General features: G+C 43.2%; 1 protein-coding gene across 2 annotated transcripts in view; it reads left to right on the forward strand.

Moving 5' to 3' along the window:
* LOC136963108 (CD166 antigen homolog) overlaps positions 1-22,935 on the forward strand; it is a 73,007-nt gene that overhangs the window by 44,104 nt on the left and 5,968 nt on the right. For both annotated transcript variants that reach the window (XM_067257126.1, XM_067257127.1), the window contains exons 2-12: positions 9,074-9,183; positions 9,587-9,806; positions 10,342-10,406; positions 12,852-12,939; positions 14,143-14,313; positions 15,422-15,546; positions 16,645-16,777; positions 17,357-17,469; positions 17,739-17,865; positions 18,120-18,241; positions 18,743-18,872. In XM_067257126.1, the coding sequence (XP_067113227.1) occupies positions 9,074-9,183; positions 9,587-9,806; positions 10,342-10,406; positions 12,852-12,939; positions 14,143-14,313; positions 15,422-15,546; positions 16,645-16,777; positions 17,357-17,469; positions 17,739-17,865; positions 18,120-18,241; positions 18,743-18,872 (1,404 nt within the window). The remainder of the gene's footprint in view (positions 1-9,073; positions 9,184-9,586; positions 9,807-10,341; positions 10,407-12,851; positions 12,940-14,142; positions 14,314-15,421; positions 15,547-16,644; positions 16,778-17,356; positions 17,470-17,738; positions 17,866-18,119; positions 18,242-18,742; positions 18,873-22,935) is intronic.

A 22,935-nucleotide genomic window follows, 5' to 3' on the forward strand; every position in this document is an offset into this window, starting at 1 on the left:
GTTGTTTGTTAATTTATTTAGATTTTTTGTTTGTAGTAGTTTTTTCCCATCAACCTTTGAGTAGGAGCATCTTTTTTGAGGTATGGAAAGATTTATTAGCCAGTCATGGGAGCCTGTCCTCATATTGCTTTAACAGTAGTGGAGGCTTTGCTTTCTAGCCATGCAGAGTACTTTTTTTTAAAGTTGATAGTCACTGCAGTTTATGCAATAAATGTCTCAACATGTGACTGCTGGCTTGTTTGAGTTTTCAGTTGAAGTTTTGCTTTCAGGGCTCAACATAAAAAAAAATTTGCACTGGCCCCACTGGGCCAGTGGGTTTGAAACTTACTGGCCACAAGACCATTTTTACTGGCCCCCCCTCCAAAAGTTGTAATTTATCATGGTTACAACAAAACCAAAGACGTATACGTTGTGTTATTCTGTTAACATGTTTAACCATTTATTAAACACATCCTGGATGTAAAAAGAACAAAAATGAAATCGTATTTCTGGTGATAAAAAATAAAAAGGTAATAGTCAGCAAAACAATTGACTTTTGACCTCAAACATGACGTGCTCTCTTCCCTGCTGACAACCATCTCTGCTCAACTCTGTCTGGCTGAAACTGAAACCTCTGGTCCCTCAATGCTAATATATAAAAGCTTCCATAGCATTTCATCAGTATAATACTAAGTACCCAAGTCGACACCATTCTTCTGCTGCAGTTTAATAGCCTGGGGGATCGAGGCGAACGGCTGGCCCGTCTTAATTACGTGATATGCCGTTGTTATAAGTTGTGCAATAATACGATGGGCATCTACATTTAAATTCCTGACCAGCATGGTCAACGGCCTGGAAGATGGATTGTCAACCATCCGCTTAGCTGTCACGCAAACCAGGTGCTGTCTGCTAGTATGGCTGGTCAGGGATTGTTTTCGTGCCTGTGTAAAAAGATCCACTTTTGTCTGCTTTAAACGGGAACATACGACAGACGACACAGTGCATCTTCGTTCCATAAAAAAAAAGTTGCTTCCGTTTGAGCTCGTAGCTCTACTTTGCTGCCATCTTCACTTTATTGTCTCGCGCCAGCAGGGTTGCCAGGTCTGTGTGACAAAACCAGCCCAATGGCCAATTAAAACCAGCCCAAAACCAGCCCGATGGCCAATTAAAACCAGCCCAAAACCAGTCCAATGGCCAATAAAACCAGCCCAAAAACCAGCCCAATATCAGAATTCAAAATATGCCCCTGCCAAACCATATACACTGCTTTTATAGTCCAACAGCATTGCTATCATTGCCAAATGTATTGTAATATCTACAAAGTAACACCAAATGTTTAGTATGCCAGCATTAAAAGCAGTTTTCAGGAGGTTTTCTCAGGAGACTGAGAGCATTAGGCACGTGTGCACACACACAGTGCGTGTGTGTATGTGGGTTTGTCCCATGTCCATGTGTGTACGTGCTGATCTGGAGTCAGTTTGGTAGGATTTGGGTATAAATAAATTATTTAATTTAAAATATGTATTATTATTATTATTTTTTGATATTCATGTAATTTGCATGCAAAATATGTCTACCTGAACCAGCGGACAAAAAATTCAACCCGCGGCAACACTTCAAAAGTAGCCAAATTCCGCTGGAAAACCGCGGACCTGGCAACACTGCGCGCCAGTCTCGCGCCAGTTGTTAAAAAATGTATCGAGATTAGAGAATTACAATTTGACAACCACTCGTCACTCACTACTCAACTCTTGATTTGCCAACTGTGCGCCCCCGAGCTGCAAATTTATTTATGCATTTAGCAGATAGCAAAACATATGAAGGATGTTAACTTTTACAATGCAAATTTTTTTCAATCAATAATTTGCAGTGGCCTGATCGGGCCAGTGAGTTGCTAGTTTAACTGTCCCGACGTTACTTTTTACTGGCCCATCGGTATTGTCGAGCCCTGGCTTTATAGTGGATAGTACTGTACCACATGACAAATCTCTGTTTCCACCACTTTTCTGGTCCGCTCTAAACCACTCCACTCCACTCATCCCAGAGTACAAATGGAGATGGAATTGGCCCAGCCAGCTTCTTGCAACAGCCCCCTTTTAATCTGCTGGAAAATTTAGTGTTTATGAGAGAGAGAGAGATACGCCTGTGTACCATAGGGGTCCGGCAAGAATGTCTCTACCCCGTTTTATCAAGTCAATTATTTCACCACTGTAGGCTCTCCCCGCATGTCCCTTCCACCTGCACACATACGGCACACATACACTCAGTTAGCCCAACTGGGGATGAAAAAAACCTAGCCACCAAGACAATACTACCCGTCTCTCTCCCTCCCACCCTCCTTTCTCTCCCTCCCATCCTCCTTTCTCTCTCTTCCTCTCTTTTTCAGACTCTCCCCCTTTGTTTAATTGAGACCTCCATCACAAAGAGACTGTCCTTGACTCTCCTACCCATACCGCAGCTATATCTCAGCTTTCTGGACCAAAGTCTGTGACTAGGGATGAACTGAGAAGAAGAGAGGAGAAAAGGAGTGTTTGGACATGTGGAGACCCTCGCTCACGCTCTCTCTCTCTCTCTTGGTCTCTGTCTCTCTCTTGCTCCCATCCCGAGCATCCAGACTCATTACTCTGACCCTGTGTGGGGGATGGGTGCCGGTATCCATTATTGCCTTCTTGTTATCAACATGGAGGACTATATCAAGGGAATTAATCTTCTTCTCATTTGCATTGAGGGTTGAAGTAAGGCTATTTCAAATGAGTTAGCCCTTTCTGACGGGGATCTTCCGACGTAGACATTCATGACTCATGTGGACTCATCTTAAGTGATGGCATAGACTCTGTCTAAGGCCATGTTGACAAGTCCAGAATGACACATTCAAGTCATTAGTAGTCATATACATCCTGCCATTAATTTGTTTACTTTGAGTGGACAAGACAATGAGTAATCTAGTTGCAGCATCCAAGTAAGCCTCACAATGGAATTGCTCAGAAGTAAAGGCCTACCAATTGTCTTTACTTTACTAAAAAGGTTATTTTGTAATTGCCGCAGTGAATGCTCAAGGTCTCTGGTAAATGAGCCAATAGAGTCTACAGAGAAGCAGTCTATTCTAATGGGGATATTATCATTTTCTTACTTATCTCTTTCACAGTATAGATTTGCTGAGCCATGAGCTCTAAATTGTATGCATGTACATAGCAATCTACATCCTCAGGAGAAGCCATTGTCTACTCAAACTTAAAATAAAAATACTGCAGTTGTAGGAACATATTATTTCCAGAAGCCTCCTCATCAAGAATGTAGATCCGATTCATGGCAAACAGCTGAAATGAAACAGTTTGAATTTTCAACTATCTAATATTTATTTCTGAACAATTTTGCCAATGTCAAGACCAATTCCTCACAAGGTCAGCTTTTCTCCGTGACTCCGAAACTGCCCAGAAAGCTTCTGGCTTGTCTTGACTTTGTTTTGAGGAGTATTGCCAGCCACTAGTTTGTCATCTTGTTTTGTTGAGATGTAGAGGCATTCCAAGAAACACAACACTACTATGTTGAGCAGTTTCTCTCAGTCCAGTGGAATTGAAAAGAAACTGTTAACAAACTACGTTCTTGTAGCCCTTGAGGAACGACACAACCCATCTATTTTTCACTACAATGGGCCATCAGTCTGCTGCTGCCTGGTCAACTTGTTGGCTGAGCAACATTTTTCAACGATCAACAAACTACAAACAAGTCTAGGCCCTCAGCTGATGGGGAGCCGAGAGAAATGGAAGCGGTAGAGAGTGCAGGATCAAGGTTTGTGCTGGAAGGGGAGGATTGGGATACAAGCCAATAAAAGACCCCTTCTGATGCCAGTCCCCATTTGCACATCACAGTAATTGCGTTTGACCATCAACATGATAATTGCATCAGTGCTGCAGTAATGCTTACACTTCCGTAACACAACTATCTAAATGAGGCGCGAGCATGCTTAGTGAGAGCCGTCTCAGGTCTGTTGACAGATCCACAGATATAAGATGAATAGCATGTAAAGGATGCTACGGTAGCCTTCTGTGGAAATTAATAAGTGGGAACGGAGACCATTCTCTGAGGCTTTTTTCAGGCATAAATGCTGCTCATAAACAGAAATTATTGCATGAAATGGCATGTCCTTTCACAGCAAGAGCACTCTGTATAGAAATAGCGGTTCATTGTCCATGTGGCTGTGCTAAGTTGGGTGTGGTGGATATTTGAAATGGCAGATGGAAGCTACTGATTGAATCAATGATGGAAATAATAAGCAATGATCATGCCCATAAAGAGACAAGCCAAGTGGGGAGGCAGGTGCTTTGGCCTCATGTTTTTTCTTCTGAAGTAGCATTAGGGACCTTGTGCCTGTCAATACAGATGGTTGCAGATACATATATCGACTTGAACGCAGATGCGCATATGGCCGCCTCTTCATTTGGCTTTCTTACAGAAGACAAAGTATTTCTTAAGTGCCTGGAACTTGATCGGACGTGGGGATTGACCCTAACACCTTGGCTACAAGCGACTCAGGTCACAGGGGCGTCAGACCCTGCAGATGGTACAAGCACATCTTTATTTAAACACTGACATTGAATCCACCCACCAGCACCCCCTCACACACTCCCAGAAGAGTTGGCAAGTCTGCCAAATCCCATTGTTAGGACCGCCCTAGACTTTTTAACCTGACACCCTAGTGTAGTAAAGCAAATACCTTGTTTAAAAATTCAGAAATGAAAGTAGGGATTATGGAGGGCTTGAACAGATCAGACTCAAAGCCGCTTGTTGTTACAATTCGATTTGACCTGTGTCAAAATGGGGTTGGCTGTTTGGCACTGAGCTTAGAATAATTCATCACAGTGTCTTGGTACTCTTTTGAAATCTTAGATATAGCTATGCCACACCATGTTATGCCCTTGTGGAAGGAGGAATACATTTAATTACCGAAAGTCGAATACAGCTTTTCTAAACCTGATTTTGTGAGAAAAAAAAGTATTTTGCAAGCAGCAGCAAAGGGCCTTGTAGCCAATATCTAAATATCACTTGGACTTAGGGGTCCAAAGCCCCAACCACCTCTAAAAAACACTAATGCACGAGCACTTGGTCTTAATGTGACTCATGGATCATGCTGATGCTAATTGCCATCTGCTTTGCTAACACTTCCTAGCGTTGGCACAGCGAGTTGTTTTCAATTACATGTTTTAAAAATAAGATTACAGCTTTTTTATTTTTAGAGGGGGGTCCATTGCTATCCCATCCACCAGGTGAGAACCATTATGTGTGACTGGATGGAAGTGCAAATGGCTATTATCTCCTCTGACTGATGTCAGGTCAGGGCTTAGCCAGGCACAGCTGTCTCCCCCCACCCTCCCACAGTGCAGCTCTGCACAAGGTCATTCCCAGTTCTCCTTTGCCCAGAGCACAGCTCTTATTTGAAAGAGAAACCCCAAATCCATAGATTCTGACGGATCTGTGTCCTCATTCCCTCTTTAATTTCGAGAGCCTCTCTGTGTTTTGAAAGTTTACATAAGAAAGTAGTGCTGCTGTCCCGAGAACATTTTGTTCTCTACTTATCTATATTATAAATATGGATAAAAGCTCTGAAACTCCAAAACATACATCACAATAACCTGCACAGAAATGGCTACAGATGCCTTAAGCAGCTTTTCTTAAGCAAACTTTTAAGGCCTTTTGATTGTGTAGGGACAGTGAGATCTAATTAAGCTGAATTGACTGAAAGCATTAGGATTGTTGTAGGGCCAACATAGCTACTGTAGCAGACCCACACATAAAGTAACAGGTATTACTAAACCAATTCAGATGATTAGCTCATAACACATATTATTCACATTTGACCATCTCTGAGTGGAAGGCAGGGTACATAATGGCTTTGGAAAATGAAGGAAAATAATGCGATTTTCAGAGGTCTATTTTTGGAATTATAGTGGCTATTCACATCATACATTATGCTGATGTTAGTGACAGGTGCCAAAAGCTTTTATGTCAGTGTGTTTGTGTGTGTGTTTGTGTATGTGTTTGTCTGTGCCTACCAATGACGCATCAGTATGTGGTTACATACAACACTGTCATCAAGACCAACTAAGGGGACACTCACCTTTACCGAACCAGTTGAAGGATAGTAGGAGTTGATGGTCTCTTCCTTGGTAGTGCTTGACCACTGGCATGGCAGATATTTCTTGATGACTCTACCCCCACGCCCTCTTGTCTCTCCCTCTCTTTTTCTATGTCTGTCTCTCTCCAATGATATGGTGGAATTGATTTCCCAACTGCCAAGGTATTTCAGCTTCCAAGTGGTAGGAGCTCTTCTTGTCGTTAGTGTGTGTGGCTGGGGCAATGTGATGGGATGAGAAGAAATGTCAACAGTTCAGTGGTGCTTTTGATTGTCTCACATATCTCCTTAGTTTGAGGCCTCATTGTGTCTCGGAAAGTGTTTTCAGAATGAACATGGCTCAATTGAATTTTGTGCCGAATATCAAAGTCTGTTGCTTCCTTAGAGGTAAATGCAGCTGTCATCAAGCATTAGCTGGAGAGATACTGTTGATGTGTCGAAGTTGAAATGAACACTTTTTACTTACAGTAATTACTTCGGTGGTGTACCATATTCAATGAGGGGGCTGCACTGGTTGATTCAGCCATTTATTCATCCATAACTCACTCATTCTTTGTTGCAAGATGCCAAGCCAGCAGTGGATTGGCCCCAGCAGAGAACAATCTTGGCAGTCCTCAACGCTTCCAGTGAGGCTTGGCAACTATCTAAGCTGCAAAGAGAAGGGCACTTGAATTTGTCGGGGTGGCAATCTTGTTTTCCCGAGAATTCTCTCAGTGACTTGGTTTCTGTGTGCACCAAACCCACCACAACCAGACAGGGAGGTGGGTGAGATGAGGACAGCTGGACTAGTACAATCTAGATCGAGCCTCAAATCTGAATTTCATGAAATCCTACCTTGTGTGTACTGTATGGCAGCTGTACAACAGTGAAGCAGTACTTTGGAGACAGTGACAGGTAAAGTGATTAGCAAGTCTCGCTGGAAAAAGCCCCCCACCTTCTACCCTTTGCTGCTCACTTGCACTCTCCCCTTTATCCTTATCTCCCCTTCTTCTCCTCCTCCCGTCTGCCTTCCACGTGATCACCTGTAGCTATAAACTCCTACACCTGTTTAAGGCAGAGAAATATGCTATCAGTTTGTTTAGCCACACTGCCTGTATCCAAACCAAATAGTACTCTGTATATTTTCTTAAAGCCTTTTTTCTAGTTTTTGTTTACAAAGGAGGGCTCTCGCGCTGTCCCAATGCTGTTTGAAATATCCTTGGTTCTGGCTCTGTGCAGTAAAAACTAGACTCGCCCCCTCTCACTGTCATCTGAAAGGTTGATAACGATGCACTTTCCTTATTTCAACAGGTGTTTTTTCCACAGGTACACTTGCACTTATAGCGGTTCATTTAGTCATTTAGCAGACGCTCTTATCCAGAGCGACTTACAGTAAGTACAGGGACATTCCCCCGAGGCAAGTAGGGTGAAGTGCCTTGCTCAAGGACACAACGTAATTTGGCACGGCCGGGAATCGAACTAGCGACCTTCTGATTACTAGCCCGATTCTTTAACCGCTCAGCCACCTGACTCATGTTCATGTTGTTTAATTGTAACTTGTTTAACTACATGCTCTTATGGTTCTTCCCTTTGGCACTTACTTTGGTTGTTCACAATGTGTGCTTCATGTTTTGGCTACTCGCAATGTTTTTGTGGCTATCTTGTTGTTATGATCAGTGACCTATGCACTTTGTAAAGCTCTCTCTTGGAAGTCGCTTTGGATAAAAGCATCTGCTAAATGAATAAATGTAAATTTATTTCAAAATGTTCTTAGTCAACCTTTTCCCTGTTGGGGGAAATGGATATAGTGTACATTTGTTAAGATTGAGAAGTGGTCTGTTGAGGGATTTGCTTGTATGCTTCCATGGCTACCTTGTGCTTTTCAATTAAGGCATTTTTTGGTCTGCTCTCAAAGAATTTCCTCAACAACTGTTGTCCAAAGAAATCCTGGAAGAAATTCCAGGATATATTTAGAGAGTGCCCTCTGTGCCATGCTGTCTTGCTGCCTCGTGTCTTGTATTAGGGGAATAAAATCACATGCATCTATTTTCACTATCACTGCCACTATACTTCTTATTCCACGGAACATTGAGACTGTAAATAGCTTGGAAAATGAGGTTGGTCGTTGTGAGACCAAATACCACTACTTAACTACTGTTGCAAACACACAAATAGCTCCCAGCCTTGGAATGACCATTGTTTGAACCCTTCTTGTTCTGCCTGATCAGGTTGAAAGCTCAAAGGGAGAAACACGCTCTGGAAATGTTTGGAGCGTGAAGACCCTCCCTTCTTGCTCCCCTGACCCTCTCCCATTCATCTCCTCTGCTCCATTCCATCTCCCATACACTCCCTTCCTACCCAACAAACTTGCTCAGTGGGGGCTGGCATCCCTATAGCCCACTCTATCCGAGAGTTTGGTTGCCTACCGAACAATGCGCAGTGGATGGCAGAGTGACACACACAGCTGGCTTGTCAGGGGTCCCTGCCCTCCACCACTACAGCCCACTCTTGTACATTTGTATTTTTTGTAATATTTGTATTTTTGTATTTTTATATTGTAATTTACGGCAACTTATATTTATCCCACTTAGTACTGCTAGTTTATGTACCCTTAGTATAGTTAGTCCACATATTTAAATTTTAGGTATATGTTTATTGTATGCACCTTCCTGCCAAAGCAAATTCCTTGTCTGTGCAAACTTTCATGGCGAATAAATCCCTTTCTGATTCTGATTCTTCTTCTCAGTATAGGCATGGTTGAAATGGAAAATAAGGTCCTGAACTCACAGCTCTTAATATTTAGAGTACCAAATTCCGCTTTCGTTGCACAAAATAGAAAGAGGGGGCTGCTGTGAAACCTTAAGTAGCACAAAATACTTTATTTGCTTTCCTTGCAAAAGCGTACAGGGCAGGCTCCCTAAACTTTTAAATACATATGATTGAAGTATACATATTAAAGGAATATTCTCTTGTTTTGGTTTGCAGTGCAGTGCAGTGCTCAGACTGTCATCGCCAAGTATGGTGCGACAATCGAAGTGCCCTGCAACAATGGAGCTGCCATGCCAACCGACCTTATCTTCACTAAATGGAAATACGTAAGTATAGTGGGAAATGTCTCTCATTGACTGGCTAATTTAGATTAAAATATGTACCCAGTATTTATTTTCAGTTAAATTGAAGTTTGAGTTAAGTTAAAGCTGTACTAATCTCTCCTCACAGACAAAATGCTAGCTCAAGATTTGCTTCTGGGCTAAGTCAGTGAACAGCTCTTCCTTTTTTCCTTTGCTGTGCATGCAGTAATAAGAAAGTCATGAAGGGCTTAACATGCCCAGAATATATACCCAGAACTTAATTTCACCCCTACTGCACAATACAGGATACATGGAAGCAGCAGGCAACATATTTGAAGTGTCTCATAAATACTGGCTCATATCAATGTCTAGATAGAGAAACAAACATGATTTAAATGTGCACCATGTCAATGTTGGAACGGATCAGGAAAAGGACGATGGTACTCCCGGGGACCTCCTGGTCAAGGCGGCCCACAAGGAGGAGGCCACGGTGCAGGCTACAGACGGCTACAAGACACGTGTTAGCATCACGGCTAACTACAGTCTCCTCATCAGCCAGGGCTCCCTCTCAGAACAAAGAACCTTCACCTGCATGGTAGTGTCAAGTTCCAACCTTGACGAGTACTCTGTCAACGTCCAGGTCCACAGTAAGTCCTCAGTTCACCTTGTTCTGGCCCCTAGTGCAAGTGGCTAATAAAATGAGAGCTATGCTAACTTAAAACGAGTAAATATCCTGGTCCACAGTTGATATCCTTTTTCACAATGACTTGCAATGACACTTGGTTTATACAGTAAAGTTAACCAGAACTATTGTGTCAGCTAATTATTTCTCAAAGTAGGCCCGACTAGCCACTCTGTATAAAAGCTCATGCCATTTGCTAGTGCTCCAGCTGTGAAATACTCATAAACCGCAAATCCATAAACTGTGAAAGCTAGCAACCGAAAGTTTCCTCAAAGCCTCCCCTTGTTGACAAGCTTGCTCATGGTGAGCGAGAGCAGCATTTGAACAGATCAGAAAGAGATATAGTGGCTATGATGACATGAAATGTAAACACTTTCCCGTTGACTCCAGTCAAGAAAAAGTAAACGTTTCTGGAAGCGTACAAGAAAGAAGGTCTTTGCGTCACACTCTTGCTGCACACTGCATAATGGCCTATACTGATGACCCTTTCTATTTTTCAGAGAAGCCTTCACTACCTCAGATACAGGACAAAGCAAAAGAACTTGAGAACACTAAGCTGACAGCAGTGAGTATCTTTTCAAACATTTTGAATACATTTCCCTTCACAAGAATGCACTAATGACTATATAGAATGCACATTGAATCTCCATAGCTGAGGAGTTACTATACCGCAAAGTGTATTTACCTGAAGTGGTTGACAGAGAAACACATTTTTGTAGGGGCTTACAGCAGTAGGACTTTCACTATGGACTCTCTGCCACTCTTCTAAGATAGGAAGGTAATCACTTTGAGTCCACACGCCAAATGCAGTAGTCATTTATCATGGAAGTGTTGGCTTTTTTTTATTGCAATTCCTGCCTAACAATTTGATTGAAGAGCTTTAGGCTACTTGGCGGTAGAGAGGAAGAGGACTGTCTGTAATGATAACCTCTGTGAGAGAGGATGATGGGGGGCATGGATGCTACCTACTCCAACGTGATTACAAAGTTAGAGTTAGTTGCCGTGGATTACAGCAACTCAGAATGACTTGTAAAATATGTGCTTGACTTTCGAGAGACTTGCAATAGCAGAGGTTATGATTTATCAAGAAACGCATTTCCACAAGCATGAAGGAATTGTGTGTTCCCGATTTCAATAGATATTTGTGTGTGTGTTTGGGGCTGTGCAGGTGTATGGGCTGGAGGGTGGTTTGGGAGGTCTGTCTTGCTCAAAGCTCTGCTCTTACATACTGCAAATCTGTGACAAATATTTTTCAGAAGAATTCATCTGTAAATGCAGCTGTAAAATCTCAAGTGCCAAAACCCTCTTGCCCATCATAACTGTCTCACGTTATAAAGAAGTTGATAAAGTTCCATTTTTAATATCAGGACACTTTTGCTCGAACCTGACATTCAATTTAGAGACCAGTGCCCTTTGAATGCACACTACTTTTCTCTGAATACTAACAACCAACCTTGGAAAAATCAAGCCTCTACTCTGTTCAAGTGGGACAAGCTGTAATGCAATTCATACTCACTTTAAAAAGTTTAGTCATAAACCTCACCAATTGCTGTGATTGAACTCTTGGGGGGGAAATTGATTTCTGCCGTACGTCGGGCTGGTCCTTAGAGAGACGACCAAGTGCAGAGCCCGGAGAAGAAGATTGATGTGTAGTTGCTGGAAGATTCTAGTCAGCCTTGTCTGTTATCTGATGCAGACTGCCCGTAGCGAGCCTCTGGTCTCATCCGGCTTCCCCTCTCCCGGCGGAGGCTTTTGTTTTCCAACGCCATCCCACGCACCCAGGCCCATGCATCATCCTACACATACCTCCAGCCTCTGCCTCGCCCGCGCCTGGACCACCATCACTCTGAGCACTTTATCCCCCCAGCCCAGTGCCACACGTTTGCTCACACAATTGGTCACACGTTGGCCTACACAGAAACATGAACTCTCGCTCTCTCAAATACACATGCATCCACACACACACTCACGTAGTGATGCAAACCACCTAGATTGAGCAAGAAGGATTGCCCAAGTGCTTGCCTGCGCCTCACCCTAATCCTGTCACATCTTTATTGATGAGGCCCCCAGCGTTTCCTGTAATGGACTTTTTGTGCCTCTATTTTTCTCCATCCGGCAAAGTTGGCTGAGTTTGTCGGCCAGGATTGGGATGTTGGAGGGGTTGAGGTGGGGGGAGAAAGAGGAAAATAATACCAAAATAAGCCCAGCCAACACAATCCCAGCCCTCCTCTGTCCGATCCAAATGTCACTGCAAAACATGTTAAAATCCTTCTTCTCTTTTACAGAAGAGTACCTGTCTCCTAGGCACCCCCACACCCCTATGATTCACATGGGCCCTGGGGACTCCCTTTACCTTGTCTTGTTACAGAACATGACACTTCTCAGATCAGACAGGCAGGCAGGACCTTTCCCTCCTGTCATCCTGCAGCATCCCTCTCTGCTGGAATTCTTATTTTTATTTTTTTACTTTATATGACAGAGATTTGAACAGTAATGACAGCAATCAAAATCACCTTTAAAGATCATCATACTTAAGGAATATTTGAGCATTCCCAGCAGTGTGTCCTGCAAACAGGAAGTGGATGAAACTCCCGTCGAAACCTTTGGATGAGTCAGTGTTAATCATTTGCTGAGACCGCATGACTGGATGTGACAAATTACGCTAGCATTTCAGAGTCCCTATTCTTGAATTTTGTGTGCTCTGTTCCTCTGATTAAGTCAGTCTGGAATGTTGTCTTCACATTACCTTCACTCTCCACAGTCAGAGAGAGGAAGAGATAAAACTGCAATAGATAGATGTGATCAAATAAATTATTTGAAAAGGATTTGTGTTTCACTTTAGATTGTTTGTATGTAGTGGCTTATGGAAGGTCCTTTAGGTGGCCATTGTTTCACTCATGAAAATACTGTATTACAAAGCAGAACGTAAAGGTGAGTTGTTGATAAACAGCTTTGTGTTGAGGAAACGGATTTGTCAAATTCCTTTTGCATGTGTTTCTTTGTGTTCTAGTTGGGAGTGTGTGTTGTGAAGGATGCCAACCCAGCAGCAAACATAACGTGGTCTAAAAACGGCGAGCCGCTGGTGGCTGATGGGAAAAGTATGTGATCCCCCCCCCACAACACACACACATACACATCACTACTAATACATGTGTATAATACCGTCATGGAAGACAATTTATAACATGTCATCGTCTATTCAATGTTGATATCTTCAACAGCGCTGCTTCTTAAACATAAACAACACATGATCACTAAACTTTACAGACAACCCTAAAGGCCCTTACACACTGAGTGCAAAATTTTCGTATGCGTTTTTTTAGCAATCGTCAGCCTCAACATTCGGTGGCTCTGAATTGCCCAAAAACCTATGAAAATGCTGGCTATGGATGCGAAAAACGCAGAAAATCGAACCCGATCCGAACTTTTTTTGGACGGACAAAGGTTTTGGAGGCAGTGTGTAAGCGCGATTGACATAACGTGAGGTCGTATTTATTTTTTAACATGCAAACATTTCGGACACGAATTTTGGACTCAGTGTGCAATGGCCTTAACCCATCGCTGGGTTCTAGAGTTCATGGAGCCATTTTTAGCCCCCTTTCTACAAGCCTATAGTACCCTCTAGGTACTGGATTTCAGTTTATCCCAAAGTGAGACCAGACATGGTTAAGTTATGTTATGTTATAATGTTATAACAACCTTCATGTTGTTTGTATGTCAATGTTTTGACAATGTGTTGTATAACAAGGGTGTGACACCCAGTTACATCATATAGTCGGGGAAAAAAGGGGATGAATCATTTATTCACATCTAGCCATCGAAACAGATATGAATTATAAATGCAGCTGAAATCTACATTCAAGCTGTTTCTTGTACAGTAGCTTATTGCCAGCAGGCCTTTGTTTTTGTAATGTGACTGCAACAGCAGTGACACAACAGGAACATATTTCTTAGAATTTACATAATCATCTCAGTCCAATTCACCAAACATACTTCATTAACTCCCCCTGCAATACATAAAATGTGTTGTATAGTTTTGTCTGCGTGTGATAATTTACAATTGGAGGGACAGTTCACCAAAAAGATGCATAGCAACATAATTTTTACTTTGAACCTTACTTGAAAACATTGTATTGGAGCGACTCAGCACAATCACCTCAATGCTTCTTCATGTCCAACGTTACTTTGCCAGATAAATCAACAATTGATATTCACAACAGAAACATGCCATCTCCATTGCACCCTGGCCTTGAACAGCAGTTGACCAAAGCTCTACTGCCCATTTGTTGTTCTCCATGCAGCCATCATCGTCAGCTCCAATGTGAAGGTGGACCCTGTGACCGGCTTGTCCAGCACCACCTCCAGTCTGCAGTACGCCGCTGTCAAGGCCGATGTCGGAGCCCACTTCACATGCTCCTCCAAGTACCTCCAGGACCTCCTGGTGTCGCCACCAGAGACCTTCACCATCCACTGTAAGTGTGGGCCACAGCGCCACCCGCAGGCCAAAGGCTAACCTATTAAGCTACTAAACTCTACATGGTTGACCATGTAGGCCCTTACCCGAACGTAGAAAAGGCCTGTTGTGATACTCTGAAATGTCTTGGCTTCCATGAGCGATACTGAACAGGTGAAAACACGTGGCAAGAATAAAGGAAGGTGAAGATAGCGAAAGAGAGGAAGGTAGTATTTTTTTTAAACATATTCAGAGCCACTGGTATTGAGTTCTTGTTTAGTGATTTCCTGTTTCCTAATTCTCCTTTTCCTTTCTCATCCCAGCTAACATTTTTTGCATAGATTTTAACACAGTATTGACTAAGGCATTAGTTTTCTTTCATCAATCTCGTTTGAAATCCGTGTAGGAGAGAGGACAGGGGGAAAGTGATGAGGAATTTGAAGTGCCATTTCTCTAAACCAAACACAACTCAGTTTGGAACCAAAACAACAAACTCCAATGGTGCTGTCCTGTATCTGCATCCAGCAGCAGGGCATTACCTAATACCCTGTAAGTCTACTTTGAGACATAACTCATCACTGCGGCATTGTCACCACACCGGCACTTTTCTTTCATCTCTGAGGCATCTTGTCAGATATGAGTTGATCTGCAGCAGCACAGGGAACAGATTTTTTATTGCGGCGCCTCGGGGTGCAGACGCGACATGACTCGCTCCACTACAGATTCCAGAGACCAGCGGCGGGCTAACCCATCTGCCTCGTCGTCTGCTTGCACGGTCGCCGGCGCAAATGACTCGCAAAATGAAGTCGCGAGCACAGCCCCTGGGGGTCTGGATGGGACCAGCTCTGTGGGTGTCACAAACACCCTCTGCCCCAGAGCCAGTGACTCTTGTTCTCTCATGGGGTTTTTTCCCTGCCGTTTTCTATTTTCTACCTATTGAGGTTTTTTCTTTTTTTCTCTCTGTCTCTCCGTTGTCCTCCCTTTCTCTTCATCTCACATTCTCTTCATTCTTTTGTCCAATTCCTCACTGTGGAACACTCTTTTTCTCTCCTTCTCCATCTCCCATTCTCCTCATTCACTCTTCCAACTCCTCACTCTCTCTCTGTCTTTGTCTTCTGTTCTCTCAGACCCTACTGAGAAAGTAAGCCTTCTGGTGCAAGCTACGGGCCCCATCAAGGAGGGAGACAACGTGACACTGAGGTGCAAAGCCGATGGCAACCCCCCGCCGACTAGCTTCGACTTCTCCATCAAGGTTTGTTGGTTTAGGGAGCCCCAGGGTGGGGTTGACTGGTGGAGGGGTCAGGGTAGTGGTTGGAGGCTGGGGGAGAGTACATTGTGGACCCACAGCAGGTTGTTGACTACATTTGTTACTGTGACATTAGCCCTTGTGCTGCCTTCGGGTCACATGACCCAAAGGTTTATAACGAACCATCGTTGTGTTTACCCAATTTTACCCAATACAAAAACAAATAAAAGCATTTTTCTTTTAACCTTTGCAATGTGGGGGGTCTGAGACAGCCCAACGGTTAAAAGAAAATGCTTCACTTTGTTTTTGTATGCGGTAAAGTTGTCGCAATACGACGGTGGGTCACAATGACTGATGGGTCAGAATGACCCGAAGATAACACAAGGGTTAGAGATCACTGTCCTCTGGCCTATTTATTGCTCTCTATCTCTCTCTCTCCCTCACTGTCTCTGTTCCTCTCTCTCTGTTCCTCTCCCTCGCTGTCTCTGTTCCTCTTTCTCTCTCTCCCTCACTGTCTCTGTTTCTCTCTCCCTCGCTGTCTCTGTTCCTCTCTCTCCCTCGCTGTCTCTGTTCCTCTGTCCCTCGCTGTCTCTGTTCCTCTTTCTCTCTCTCCCTCACTGTCTCTGTTTCTCTCTCCCTCGCTGTCTCTGTTTCTCTCTCCCTCGCTGTCTCTGTTCCTCTCTCTCCCTCGCTGTCTCTGTTCCTCTCTCTCCCTCGCTGTCTCTGTTCCTCTGTCCCTCGCTGTCTCTGTTCCTCTCTCCCTCACTGTCTCTGTTTCTTTCTCTCCCTTGCTGTCTCTGTTCCTCTCTCTCTCCCTTCATCACTTGTCCACACTCTCTCTCTTTCTTCCTTCTTCTTTACTGTCTCTCTCTCCCTTGCATTTTCTGTTCCTCTCTTCCTCTCCCTAGTTGTCTATGTCCATCCCTCTCTCTTTCTCTTTCTCCCTTTCGGTTTCTGTCAATCTCTGAATCTCTTTCACCTCTCGCTGTCGCTCCTTCTAATTCATATATATCTCCTTATACCCATGCTTGTCAATAAAAGCACATTATGAAACGCACACACAATCTTTCTTTTGTTTCCTGCCTTTGTCCGATTTGTCATTAGGGCCAGAAAGTGACTGTGAAAGACAAGGACACCTATATTCTGACTGGTGTCACACGCAACAGTGCTGGAGAATACAAGTGCTCGCTGCTCGGCGACAACAACATAGAGGCTTCAGAAAAGCTGGTTGTGAGCTGTGAGTATACATGACTATCCCACCCACCTTCCGTCAAGATAAACAAACATGGACTTCAATCACACCATGGTAGGTTGATTGGTTCCCATCTTGGATTGTTTGCTGACAACCTAGGGGAAACTATTAAATATAATGCTTGGGTTTGAAAGTCCGAAATGTATATTTCACTTCCCCATAACAAGCCCCTTTATCCATTGTAAATGAAGTCACAGGAACAGAAGCTAATCAAATTTATCTTCAAGAGGATTAAGCAGGAGAGGAACAGGAACTCTAAGGCAGCCAGTCAGGAGAATTAATTAGAATTTTCTGACACCCGTTGACCAGGGCAAAGCGTAAGTCAGGAAAGGAAGCCGGGCATACACTGATAACACACATGTGGGTGCACACACACCCTCATTTAATTACTCCCTTCTTTCGAGGTGTACGTTTCTCCTCCTCAGTTGAAAGGGGACCCTGACTAAAACGGTTATGTGGAAATACAACAGCGTTGTGCCGCTTCAACGCTCCAATGTATTTCATGCATGTTAAACTCCTCGCATGTCTCTTCCTCTCTTCTCTCAATCCATCCCTGCTTCTCAGACCTGGATCTCAGCCTGACTCCCTCTGGGACGGTTCTGAAGACTGTGGGGCACACCTTGGAGGTGACGATGGAGAAGAACTCGTCGGGCGATGCTGAAGTGTCCTGGACCAAGGTTGGAAAGGCTACTCTGTTGCCACACATAGCCCTTTGCGGAACGCATAAATAATAATCAAAGAAATTGGAATTGCTACAGTACAAAACATAGCTAACAGAGAACATATAAAACAGCAAGCTTTAATTGTCTAGGGGGATGGTTAAGCTGCATTCAATAGACATTTTATTTTACTCTCTATCTCTAAAAGTGGATGATCTTTACAACGCTGTGTTTCCTATGGTATTTCACCATGTACTCAACAGTAACTTTTCCCTCCATCCCACCAGGACAACGCCAAACTGGAGAAGGCACCCACATTTGGTCAGCTGACCTACGCCGATAGCGGTGTCTATGTGTGCGAGGTGGTGGTGGCGGGTATCAAACGCAGCAAGTCCTTCCAGCTGGTGGTCGAAGGTGTGTGTGTGTGCTTGCTTCGACCGGAATCGGCACTGCATGTGTCTATGTTGTAAAGGAAACACACAGTATAGCAATTCGGCTGTCTCCTACTGTGGATGTGTGAACACCATAACAATGCACTTATAGATTAGACAAATTGGGAGCAAAATGATGTAGAACATGCTTGCTCACACACACACACACACACACACACACACACAGAGAACACGATACAGATGCAGCTCACGTTGTGGTCCAACATTGTCCATCAGGAATCCCTGTAATCACGAGACTGACCAAGCAGCGCAGTGAGGATGGCCAACACAAGGTTCTGACGTGCGAGGCGGTGGGAGCACCCCAGCCTGCTGTCCTGTGGAGTGTCAACGGCACAGAAGTAAGTGTGTGTGGAACTTGAATTCTCTAGAAGTTACCAGGATAGTTTCCCCCTAATGCCAGGCCAAGGTTGCCTGGATGGTCGCCCCCCAAAAATCCTCCCTCCCTCCCACACCAGCTCTGGAGAGCAACACTCAAAGACACAGAGGCGCTCAAGTCAGAGTCTCGTTTACTAGAAGGACTTATGAGAGTCGGTTATTATTATTCATGGCCTTGTCTGGGGGGTGTGATGTGCAGCTGTTGAATGTGTGCATGTCTGTCTCCTGACACAAGGGTGGCTTTTGTCACAAGCAAACAGACAGGGAGCTAAATGAGACCAGCCAATGGAGTCCAAGACGTGACCCAAAGTTTGCGAGATAAGCAGCGCTGCCCTCTAGTGGCAACTGTGGTCAAATGATGATGTCTGTAGATGGCTTGAAATAAGTCACCCACAGGCGCTTCTAGGGAATCTCAGACCAGATTGCCCCTAACACCCCCTCCCCTCACTGTCTCCCTCCCCCAGGAGCAGAGCTCCTACCTCAACGGTAAGGCCGTCCACAAGATCACTGTGGTGCCCACTGGAAACCTCACCGTCACCTGCACCGCCACCAACAAGCTGGGGGAGGACGTCATGGTCATCAACGTGTCTGCCTGTGAGTGGACACGGACAATGCTCACTGGAACTAATATCCAACCAGCCCTTATATATTTACCATACTAACATATAATATAGTGCTCTGGACCTTGAGGTTTGTAGTAAATGGTCTGTATATTGGTTATGATATACAGCAAATGTTTACTCCTCGACAGGTCTGCAAACGCCTTTGTAAACCGAGATTTGTTAAAACGTTTGTTAACCGAGACCGTAGGTCGAGGTTTACAAATCGAGGCAACGTTTTAACAAATCGAGGCGACAAAGCGTTTGCTGACCTGTCGAGGAGTAAACATTTGGTTTCTTATATACTACAACAATACGTGGGAAGATCACAAATCAAACAGGTAGAATCTGGAGCAGACGCCATGTTGTCAGAGCAATCAGCTGCACTTGCACTGGTGACGTCACTACATCTCCAAGGCAACATATCAACAACATCAATTCGTCTTCTGTCTGCTTCAGATACTTCTTTAAAACGGGAAGCGATTGTGGGGCGTTTGCAGACCTGTGCAAAAACCATATTTGGTTGTTTTTTTGTTTTTTTTGGCAATTTAGGCTACTTTGTTGCCGAGCAGATGCCACGTTGTTAAGGTCAATGGCTACATCTCCAAGGGAACCGCTTGTTGCTAGGTCCGTAAAAACGTTTATTTACCTCTGCGAACTTTCAGGAGGTATATAAACGGATTTATTAACTTTTGAGAACGTCTTCTGGACCAATAGGAACAGCGTATTGGTCCAATTATTACACTAGTATATAAGAAACTCAGTTATAGCAGTTAGCATTTACAACACCCACACAGAACCAAAGAGGAACAGATAGTTCTTGGAAATGCCAGTCTCAGAATGGGGGATTCAGAGGGTTTAGCACAGGGTAAAGATTTACATGTCAGATATACATTTCATTTCATGCATTTTGCAGTCACAGTGCCATTAGCAGTTCCTCCTCTTGCTAGTCTCTCTTTCTGCTTGGGTTTGGCTGTGTCGGGGGCTGGACTGTACCCTTCTATCCTCTTACTTCATTTTTAAGGCTCATTGGTTGACTTTTAAAGCCAAATTTCCTACTCCAGCTTCAAACTTTACTTGCATGGTGTGCGTACCTTTTTCTTAGAACTTGAGGTACCGTATTTCTTCGAATAAACGCCGCCATCGAATAAACGCCACACAAAAAATGAACCTTGTGTAATAAACGCCGCTCTCAATTAAACGCTGCACCCAAAAATATCAGAAAACGGTTATTTAATTGATTAAATTAAAACACTGTATTTATTACACAAGTAAATCACAAGTACTATAATTCCCTTGAAGCACTGGCAGACACAAGTGGCTTTCTTGCTACAGGTTTATTTGAAGCTTCTTCTCCAAATCCACCGTGAAAACTAAACCCACAGTAGCCTATAACGAGAAAATAAAGACCACATTAGCTTAATATTACATACAATCAGGGTCGGACTGGCCGTCGGGAGACTTCCCGAACGGCCGGTAAAGAGGCCACGGCTTGATGAAAAAAAAAAAGCAGTGATGCAAGTTCCTCCGCAAAATTGCAAAATATTATAAACATGTACACTGTAGAAGATCGAGAGTTGGACAACAAGAGAGCAAAACTACTTTAAGTTTGGCCAACAACAATAAGTTGAATGGGGATTTGAACTCATGAGCATAAGGTTACAAGTCACTCTCTATCCTCTCTGCTACACACCAACTGTTGAGATTGTATGAATAGAAAGGGCAGAGTATTAGCTTTGGTCAGCTTTGGGACAAAGGTTAAGAAACGGTTGACATTTCAAGGTGAAATTGCATGAAATTGCGCATGGTATTTCAGAATTATATCATCCTGTTTAACTAAACAGATAATCAAAATTATGACAGGCCAAATGCTTGTGGCTGGATTTAAACCTACAACCTTATACTTTGCAGGTCCTTCCCAGCACATTGAGCTATTTTTTGTGTTGAATATTGTCATGTTCAGTTACTGTATAAAACAGGGCTCTTCAATAGGCAGCCCGCGGGCCGAATCCGGCCCCCGAGCAGCTTTGGACTGGCCCCCGGAGTGTGGTCCGGTAACCTCATTCAGTTCGTGACTATGAAAATAAATAAATAAAAAATTCACTCGTGACCAGGGCCGGACTTACCATTGGGCTTGACTGGGCTCCAGCCCATGGTCCCCGTCCTGTAGGGGGCCCCGCCCGTTTACGTGCAGCGGAGGACTGAGCTATTAGCCAGAAAGCTAAGTTATGCTAGCAAGATTCATAGACAAGAACATTGTGTACGGTTGACAAACCGTAAATATAATTTGACAATATGTTTGACAAGAAGACTAGCTAGCTAACAAGCCATGTCATTGTCCCCAAATCAATATCAAGGTTTTCACGAACAAGGTATCGGCCATATACTAGTACTAGGCTACAGTACGGCCGCAGCATGTGTAGCGGGTTGAATAGCAAATGGATGTGAGATGATCGCATCAAAGTTGACATTCTCCAAACAGTAATTATAATTTGACAGTATGTTTAACAACAAGACTAGCCAGCAATCTAGCCATGTCATTGTCCCCAAATCAAATCAAGATTTTTATGTGTTGGCCGCAGCATGTCTGAAGTAGAGCTAGGTTGACTAGCTAGGTGAATTGAATGGGATGTGAGATGAGCGGTTACGTGACACTGACTGACACAGTAAATTCAGAAAAGGAACATTTTCCAAATAGGTTAAAAGAAATATTGAAGTCACTCATTGTTGTAATTACATGTTAGCTTGGTAAAGTTTCTCAAAATTGTAAACGGAGGTTTTGACTGCGTGACTGCGTCCCTGATGTTATTGTTACTTATTTCAGACACTTTGTACAGGCTCATACCAAGGAAAGATGTTCTTTGCTCATACAACGTAGCCAGCTCAATAATTTAGAACGGTGAACAATTTTGCTGGAACTACTTGGCTGATTGGCTGCAGCCAATCAGAATCGAGTATTCACCCAGACCATGGTATTTTAGATGCGTTCGACTTTATGCAGCGCCGGCGTCGTCTGCAGCCGCCTGCAGCCCGGCTGACTTGAAGCAGCCAATGGCATTCTCAGATTCAAGGGTGCTGCATGAAGTCAGTCCATGTCGAACGCGCCTAATAACTTTAAAAAAAAAATTGTCATTGGGGAACATTTAGTCATTGAATCGTTAATTCAGGAGATTCGTTCAAAAATGCTGATTCATCCATGAAACAAGTGAAGTATTTGAGGTTTTTTTTATAATTCAGATTAATTAAACATTTTAAATAGATTTCAGCAATTCACATAAATAATGTTATTTTGTTTAGTTGTTTGTTCAGAATCGTGATCTCTAAATACATATAGTAGCTTGTGTATGTATCATTTTGTTCTATTTAAAGTCATGTATAGTTGGTAGGGCCCTAAAATGACCCCCACCGCCCTTAGTCTTCCATTTTTGTTAGTTAATTGCATTTTCTCCAATTGTCTGTTAATATGATATAAGATTTTTTAATCCTTGGGCCTATGCGGCCTCTTGGGCATATGTTGTTATATGCACTTACAAAATATAATATATTGACTCCTTCAGTATGTTGTTGTAATTTCTTTATTTGTTACCGTGATTACTCATATCCTCCGGCCCCTGACTTTGCCTCAGTTTCAAGAACCGGCCCCAGCTCCAAACTAATTGAAGAGCCCTGGTATAAAAAGTAAGCTGTTTCTCCTGTGGTAAGCATTGTTAGATTCAGCCAAAGTTGAAACTGCTTTAATTCAATCATATTTTGACATACCAAGGTGAAATTGTTTATGGTACTTCAGAGTGATGTCATCTTGAACCCTATTAGGTTTGAAAAAACATCAGTCAAAATTATATTTGATTTATTGACACAAAGAAATTGAAGCAATGTGGACATTTACATAAAAACACCTCTTTCAGCCATTTTGTATTTGATTCAACTGTCTTAAGTAACGTTTTTAAAAACATCAATGATACATATCTGTACAAAATTTCAAGTCAATTAGATCTTTTGTTTAAAAGGAGATCGATTTTGAAGGTTTTTGCAAAATGTCACTGTACAGGAAAATCCAT

The sequence above is a fragment of the Osmerus mordax genome, chromosome 19, assembly GCF_038355195.1.
Source record: "Osmerus mordax isolate fOsmMor3 chromosome 19, fOsmMor3.pri, whole genome shotgun sequence".
In the NCBI taxonomy this organism is placed as follows: domain Eukaryota; kingdom Metazoa; phylum Chordata; class Actinopteri; order Osmeriformes; family Osmeridae; genus Osmerus; species Osmerus mordax.